We start from the raw sequence: 8,691 nt of genomic DNA on the forward strand, positions 1-8,691 counted from the left end.
TGTGAGAGCAGGCAGTGTGTGAGTGAGGAGAGCAGGCAGTGTGTGAGAGCAGGCAGTGTGTGAGTGAGAGCAGGCAGTGAGGAGAGCAGGCAGTGTGTGAGAGCAGGCAGTGTGTGAGTGAGAGCAGGCAGTGAGGAGAGCAGGCAGTGTGTGAGTGCAGGCAGTGTGTGAGTGAGAGCAGGCAGTGTGTGAGAGCAGGCAGTGTGTGAGAGCAGGCAGTGTGTGAGTGAGTACAGGCAGTGTGGCTCACCTTTCTGTGCTGATGCCGGACAACTGAGCAACCCGAGATGCTGCCTTTTAACAGACGGTGCCGCTGGTGAGACTTATTGGTTCTAGCAGTGTCTCCCTCAGAGACGGAGAGTGGGGTGTGCTGGGGCTCTTGGGTGTCTCTGGGCTCTGAGGTTGGCTGTTCCCTGGTTTCTCAGCGCTCTCTACCTCCTGTCCCGCCCCTCCTCACTCTATGGCAGAGCACAGTAAGCACAGGAGTTTTCTCGATGGAAAGGCTTCCCCGGAGAGAGGAGGCGACACAGTGTGGATGCGCTTAGCACTAGTGTACTATACACTTCAAAACAGTTAACATGGTAAATTCTAAAACCACGAACGAAACAAACCGCGAGATAAAAGCTGATGCCATCACAGAATCCAAGCACCAGAATGCCAAGGTCAGTCTGAAGTGTCCCCTCCCCCAGGCTCGCGCGTTTAAAGCAGTGGCTCCCAGCGGGAAGAAGCAGGAACACCCAGGCCTACTTCCTGCTATCTCTTTGCTCTTAACTGCTGCCACAATGTGACCAGCCACTTCACACTCCCGTCGCCACGTGCTTCACGTCACAGTGCACTGGATCCTTTCTTAAACCCTACGCCAAAACAAACCTTTCCATCTTTTAGGTTGCTACTGTCAGATATTTTATAACAGCCAGAAACCACACACAGAATCCTAGCAAATTCCCCAAGAGCAAGTACAGAAATGGCCCAGCATTGAGCAGAGGCAGTTGGTAACTGCAGGAGGAAGGCAGTGAATGGCAAAGACACAGAGGCAGCAAAGCTGGGTTCTAAGGTGGGCTCACAGAAGGTCCTCTTTAGCAACGTGTCTCCATTTCCTCATTCGTAAAAGATGGGTGACGATTACTGCCTTGTGGAACTGTGAGGAGCCCGGGCCAACACGTGCTGGGCACTCCTCCCTGAGCCTGGCAGGATACAGAAGATCTTACAGATGGAGAATCTAACAGGAAAAAGACCCTGGCCCACCACAAGGGAGCCAGTTACGATCATCAGAGCCCTTCACTTCCGGTGAAGAGGGAGCAGGGGCTTCTGAGACTGCAGACATACTCCCGTGATAATATACGGTCACTGGTTAACGATTCCAATTCAGCAATGAAAGTCCTGATTTTCACATTCGGTGATGGCTAGCCTGAGAGTCCGTGCCCTTTATGAGATGCTAATTTTCTCCTTAGTGCAGCGGGCATTTGCACTTATGATTATCACTCAGCCAGGGCTGGGAGCATCCCTGCCTTCCCAGAGCATGCAGGTCACTTCTCCGCTAATTGCTGCCGCCTCCTTAATTATTTCATGTAATTGGCAGCTGAACAGCTGCCTGGACTGCCAATCCTCAGGAGGTGGGATGAAACTGAGGCCTGCTGAGGATACCCAGAGAGACCCTGCTTCAAACAGACAAACAACGGGGCTGGATACAAGAAAACAGATGCACTAACAGCTTATCACAGCGAAGAGAAACAGTGTGTAAGCATACGTCTGTCCTAATAGTGTTCTATCGTGTGTGTATGCACTAAGAAGCGAAGACAACTATGATTCAGCAGTCAGTCTCCTGTAGTTGGGGGGAACTGTGCAATATGAGACTTGCTCAGGTACTGAGGCAGGATAGAATTCCATCGCGATGGTGAAACATTATAGTGCGTTCCACAGGTATCACTACTGGAGGACTGCACCTGCCACGTCACAGATTTAAGGTGGCAAACAGAAGAATATGAGCCAAGCACATCGTTTCTATTTCTCTTACCACTCACTTGCCCTGGAATCTTCTCCCAATGCTTTTTGTAACCCAAGAATCCAAGGCTCAGAGTCGCCACAGCCAAAAGAGCACACAGCTACTGAAAGGAGAGTCACATTCTTGCCATTTTAGTTCTGAGTTAGCAGACCTTACAGAAAGCACCCTTCTCGAAGAAATGAATGACGCTGAGTTTAAGGTCTGCAAATCAAGGGTTCTACCCTGTGAGGTCCAGCTTAGAAACGGGGCATTAATGGCCAGACTGTGGCTGTCGAATAATCGTCATACAAGCCTATTTATTTATTAATTTAAAAAATGAAAGCATTTCATCCCAAGTGCACATCTTTTAAAGGGTAAAAACGCAGATGTGCATAATTTAGAGTCCAGCTGTGGGATGTGTTCTAACTAGGCCCTGGCTGGTGGGAGTCACAGAGCTCCAGCTGCTCAACAGCATGTCCTCCAGCCTCCTGCAGTCCTGCTCTGCTGCTCTCTGCAAGGCCTGTCTTTTCATGTGGGCCTCAGGGATGTTTTTACAGACCTTGGCAGACAAGCTCCATCTTCAGCCTGTGTCCTGTAAGTGATCTCAGTCACCTGTGTTACACGACATCATACTGAGAAGTCCCAGCTGACATTAAAGCAACTGTCCTGGGGCTTCTGGGAAACCTCCAGGGACAGTGTCCACAATCACACTGACCAAGGAAAACATATCAGCCAAGTCAGCTGAGTTCTCGGGGGGGGGGGGGCACAGAGCGGGAGGTGAGAGGAGCACCCGAATGCACTCAGAAAGCGAGGTCACGATTGCCGACACCCTTCTCCCCCTCAGCCCTCAGAAACAAACACTCAGCAGACCAAATGGCACTAGTCAATCATCTACCTACTGGTCCTACTGAGTCACGGCTGCCACTGGTGGCCTCTGGGTGTGAGTGAGAAGAAAACCCGTTTGCCAGTAATGAATTCCTTTCTCACTGTGTGCTGAAGGTCAGAGTGGAAACACAGGAAGTAGGAACAAGCTGAGGAATGTGCCAGGGAACAGTGAGTTAGTTTCTCAGCACCAAGCTACGCCCAAAGGAACAAGCAAACCTGACTCTGAAATCCCTGGGAGGACCCTCCCAGGGCAAGGGGCAAATCTCACGACCAGGCATCATCTGTCTCAAAAAGAGGAGCACCCCAGCTCCTCTAACCAGCTACCCAGCTAACGGATGGTTGTCTGGCACCAACTGATGGGACCGGGAACCAGGCAAGGCCTGGACTGGAAGGGGCTCCAGAATTTGTGTACCATCACAGGAGATGCTTCGGCTGTAGGCAGTAGGCAGTAGGCGTGCGTTTAGGCGTTCAGGGCAGGTGTCCCTCATTCCTCCAGTCTGCTAAACAGACCTTAATCTTTCGTTAGTTTCTATAGAAACAACCAAATCATAAGCATGTGCAAGCATCTTAGTCACACGCCACCCTCAGTGCCGCCTCGCCTGCTTCTGGGAGTCCCTTAGACTCTGTTCAACAAGTACAGATGTGGTGCACATCAGCAGTAACAGAGGAGACAGTGGCGCGGCTGTCACAGACCACTAGGTGGCACTTCTCCTCGGACACAGCTACAGGCTTCCTGCTCTCTGCCGCACTCATGCTCTGTCCCTCCTGTTTAGAACAGCCACTGTGTCCTCTGCAGGTGGCCCACCCCACTACACGGAAAGAGCCTGTGGTGCTCGGCTCCCCACGGGAACCGCTTTAGACGCCGGGTCATTCACGAAGCCTGGACCCGGTCCACTTTTACAGGGAGGACTGGACAACCTGTTGGCACCCATACAACACAGTCTTTTCAAAGTCATCCTTAGGGGCGGGAGAGCTAGAGAAGGGTTACATGGTCTGTTCTTCCAGAGGATGGTTCAACTCCCAGCACCTACACGGTGGCTCGCAACTGTCTGTTGTAAGGCAGACAGACAGACACACACACACAATCCGGTACCTTCTTCTAGCCTTCTAGGCACTGCATACACTTGGTACACACACAGGCAATTGAAATATCCATACACATAAAATAAAATAAGGAAAAAAACAAGTTATCTTCAGAGTCGAGAGGACTTGGGTCTCATGTTCTGCCTTGTAAGTTTCTTTTCCCCTCTTCTTCTGATCTGCTAGTCTATGCTCTCAGTTTCAGAATAAACAACAGAAAACAGCACAGAGGAGGAACATGCAGAAGCCAGCACAGCGGAGGAACACACTGAAGACAGCAAAGGAGGAACATGCAGAAGCCAGCACAGAGGAGGAACACACTGAAGACAGCAGAGGAGGAACACGCAGAAGCCAGCACAGAGGAGGAACACGCAGAAGACAGCACAGAGAAGGAACACACAGAAGACAGCAGAGGAGGAACACGCAGAAGACAGCACAGAGAAGGAACACACAGAAGACAGCAGAGGAGGAACACGGAGAAGACAGCAGAGGAGGAACACACAGAAGCCAGCACAGAGGAGGAACACACAGATGCCAGCAGAGGAGGAACACGGAGAAGCCAGCAGAGGAGGAATACGCAGAAGCCAGCAGAGGAGGAACACGCAGAAGCCAGCCCAGAGGAGGAACACACAGAAGCCAGCAGAGGAGGAACACGCAGAAGCCTACCATTTGACTTTGAAGCCACTCAATGAGCACTTCTGCTGTTGAGTCTGGGATCTGGCATCTCAATCCTTCCTTCTCTTCTGTTTCCATCATCTCCAGCACTCCACGAAGGTCTTCCACGAGGTGCAAGGCTCGCAAGCTTCCCATAAACGGGGAGGTGGGAGATTGGCAATCAAAAATCCCATTGGAATACTCCAAGGCTTTGGAACCTGGTGTCCAAAAACAGTAGAGAGCAACAGACTTGTTAGGTAAAATACTACACCTGAGTAAGATAAATCGGCACAGTCACCAGCGATATCACAAAAACAGGGAAAAGACAAATTAATTCAATCATGTCAATCTAGCCCTCCAAATCTTACATAGTCAAAAAAAATAAAAAATGTCACTGACAGTACTTAAAAATGGGCTGATGCCTAAGGAAAAGGCCAGCTATGGGGGACAGGAGGAAAAAAAGAGCATGGTAGGAGCATGGTAGCTCAGAGGTGACCACAACAAGGCGATGACTGGTTCGTGTGGAACTGTGCCTCCCGGAAACCATGAAGTCTTTGAGTTCCCTGAAAATGAACTAAGTGGCAGTGTTAGTAAGTTACACGTGTGACTATGCATGTGTGAGCACGTGTGTAAGCATTTCCTCTGCCACTGAGCTTATAACCTTAGCACCACATTTCTCGTTAACATTAGCTTTAAAAGCTGGTGGTCTAAGGAGTGGTGGTGCACGCCTTTAGTCCCAGCACTTGGGAGGCAGAGGCAGACAGACCTCTAGGATTTCTAGGCCAGCCTGGTCTACATAACAAGCTGCAGTTCAGCCAGACTACACAGCAAGGCCCTGTCTCGTGTGGTAGTCTGCAAGTCCAGGACTCGGGAGGCAGAGCCAAGATACCTGGAACAAGCCGAGCTGGTGAGCTCTGGGTTCAACAGAGCCATTACTTCAAAGAATAAGGTGAAAAGTCAAGGAAGACACCCCACATCAGCATCAGACCTCCCCATGCACCCCCACACATGTGGACAGGCAGATGGCCCACGCGCACACACGCACACACACACAATCCAGAGGGCTGCAGTGTCCTGTTCCAGCATCACCTGGTATTATTCCCGTGGTCGCTTCTACTGCGCTGTGTCCTGTCACAGGACGGAGGGAGCACGGACAGAGACACATGTTTAGTTTAAAACAACACAAGCTGGAAACAAAAGAAGCTACGCAGCTGCACTCGCTTCTGCCCGCCCCCGCCTCCTTCAGTGAAGCGCCACTGCTGCCCCCTGGACAAGCCAGGCCCTGCCCGCCCACGGAACACCTGGCTTAGTTTGCCATGGGTCCTGGACAATCTTTATTTTTCTTATTATTTTCTACAAAAGTTTATGAACGTTTGCTTATTTGCCTGTGCGCTCCTCAGACACACATGCTGCTACATGAGTTTATATGTGTTGCGCACGTAGCAGGCATAAGGAGCGCAGCTGGCTCCCTTAGAACGGGAGCTGGGAGCGTCTGTAAGCCGGGCAGTGTGGGGGCTGGGGATGTGACCCAGAGCCTCGACGCAGCAGGAAGTGAGCTTGGCCACCGAGCCATCTCTTCCGTCCTGAACTGTTGTTATATTTGTGTGCTGTTTTCTCACGCATACGCACAGTGAGAACATACATGTGTCACGTTGCTTGTGTGGAAGTCAGAGGACAAACCACAGAGCGTGTCTTCCTCTCTACCGTGTGGGTCCCAGGACTGAACTCAGGTCATCAGGCCTGGTGGCAAGAACCCTTCCCTACGGAGCCCTCTTGCTGGCCCTTTTTCTTAGTGACTCCCAACACTGGTCCTTCAGGCCTGTGGGGGTTAATAGACAAACACGCTAGTGTGGTAGATCAGGCTGTCCACGTATAAAGTGCACAGCCTTCAAGATGCTACTCCTGCTCTGTTTATCACTGCTCCAGCTTTTCTGATTAAGGTTAGTGCCTCGCAAGAGCCTGGGATTGCACCTAGTTGTGCTTTCTAAACTCATGAGAGAATAAGCCCCACCTCTTCTGTATATGCAAAACTGTTTGGGAGCACAGAGCCCAAGAAGATTGATCCCACTGTGAAAGCTGAGATTGGGAACTATAAAAATTTGTTTCTTGTTTGGTGTGGCTCAGCCCTAACACACACCTTTAATCCAAGAGCTTTCTGTACACAGGACTAAATAAAGTTAACCCTAGGCCAAGAGGTAGAGCAAGCAAACAGCTGACAGGCATTAAAGAGAAAGGAGGAATATTGAGAGAAGAGTACTTTTGAGACACGGTGGAGATGAAAGGGCTTTTAGCTTTTTCCATAGGGACATCAGCTTCGAAGGAAGGTCAGCTGGGTGCTTTCTCTACCTCTCTGAGCTAGCAGGCTTTCACCACAATATCTCCTGTGTCTTTATTGGCAAAATCGAATGTTTGAGATTTTCATTTTTCAAAACAACACAAGACTATTCTGCTTTAAAGTTAACCAGTTCTTTGTTAGATTTGATTATTGGATGATCAAGTTCATCTCTCTAAAGAGGTTTGCTTACAAACAACCCTTCGTAAAGACATCCCTAGGACTGAGTGGAACTCTAAAGTCAGGCGATGAAGTAAAGCTCCCTCTCTAGGGCATGCCACGCCCCTGTGGGAGAAAAGAGTCTGAACAGACAATCACCTGCAGGTGACAGTCAGAAGAGACAAGAGCTGGGCGAGGACACCCTGCAGCTGTGCTGAGCACTGGACAGTGAGTACTCCACACCCTCGTTTTGGCTGCAGGCCTGCAGGACATAAGTCTTCTCATGGATGGGTGCTGGACCAGGACACAAGGGCTTGCACGCCGCCACAAGGCAGCCCAGGGGTTTGTTTCCGGATCAGCGGCTCTGTTAGCAGGAAGTCAGGGCCTCGGCTCAGCTTCCACCACAAAGAGCTACTGCAGGTTCCAGGCAAGGGGGCACTATGACAAGATCTGTGAGTGGAGATTCTGGGTTCCACAGATGGACGGACTAGAAGAGCAAAATGCTCCATCTCAGCAACATGGATGGAAGCGTTGTTAGGTCAAAACAAGATATGAGCAGCAAGACAGGAAGGCTTCTCAACAAAATGAGAGAAAAAGGTGAAGCCTGGAGGAGGAATTGCTGGCAGGATTGAACTCACTGAACAGGGCACATGAAGGTCCTAGGGTGTTTGCTTTGGGCATAGGAAATTGTGGATAGAAGAAGGAACCAACAAGATAAAGGCTGCTAGAGGAGCCACCTAAGGAAAGACCATGGGCTTAACTGATGCTTTAGTTTGTCCTCTAGCTCACGGTAACACTCATGTGCCTACTGCCCATGTCATGGAGAGAGACAGACCACTGTGGCCCGGAGGCTGGGGACAGAGCACAACCTCAGTGTGGTCCATGGGCCACCCACATCTGACACCCGGACTTGACTGCAGCTTGATGAGAAGCCTGGGGTTGGAAGTGAAGTTTCTAACATTAGAATAACTGGCAGAATAGGCGAAGCAGAACAAAGGTGGAAAACTGGGCTTCTGAGAGCACTGGAGAGAGCCAATACATTACAGAAGGGCATAGAGGGGCCAAGACCAGGTGAGTGAAGGCCAGTGGCGGGATGTGGCTACCTGCTATGATCCCGTCCATCTGCTCCAGCGCTGCTGCCAGCATGTCGCTAGCATCGCTCATCATCTTCCCGCGTGTCAGAAGACTCCTGCTTCAACCTGGGGATGGAGCAAAGGACTATGATGTTATCACAGCACGCTTTAAGTGACACAAGCTTACTAGTGGGTTTATCAATTGCACTTCAAACTATGACCCCGCTTAACAGTCAGGGAGCGCCAGAAGCAGCAGGAGCTGAATTAATCCCGGCTGAGTCGTAACAGCCCCCAACACCCGAGTCCAGCAGTTAATAAGAGATCAGGTCCTGCACTCAAGCTTGTTCATCTTCACGGGGTAAAGCGTGCTGGCAGAGTGTACAGGCTTTGGGCTCAGTCCCCCAAACTGCAAAACATAGTCTGGTAGGCTATGGCACACGGCTCATCAGAGCTCTATGTCTCTATGAAGTGTATGGGGGACTGCGGAAGGCTGCCGAGGGCCTGGGGAGCAGACAGACTGAAGGACA

The 8,691-nt window shown here is 50.7% G+C and overlaps 1 protein-coding gene across 11 annotated transcripts in view; it reads right to left on the bottom strand.

Annotated features, from left to right (window-relative positions):
- The window catches only part of Ppfibp1 (PPFIA binding protein 1), a 129,547-nt gene that overhangs the window by 44,737 nt on the left and 76,119 nt on the right, over positions 1–8,691 (bottom strand). For all 11 annotated transcript variants that reach the window (XM_055605591.1, XM_055605585.1, XM_055605588.1 and 8 more), the window contains 2 exons: positions 8,195–8,290; positions 4,613–4,818 (listed from right to left, as the gene is read on the bottom strand). In XM_055605591.1, coding sequence (XP_055461566.1) covers positions 4,613–4,818; positions 8,195–8,258 — 270 coding nt within the window. In that variant the 5' untranslated portion in view covers positions 8,259–8,290. The remainder of the gene's footprint in view (positions 1–4,612; positions 4,819–8,194; positions 8,291–8,691) is intronic.

The sequence above is a fragment of the Psammomys obesus genome, unplaced genomic scaffold (assembly GCF_907164565.1).
Source record: "Psammomys obesus unplaced genomic scaffold, mPsaObe1.curated_primary_1811, whole genome shotgun sequence".
Lineage (NCBI taxonomy): Eukaryota > Metazoa > Chordata > Mammalia > Rodentia > Muridae > Psammomys > Psammomys obesus.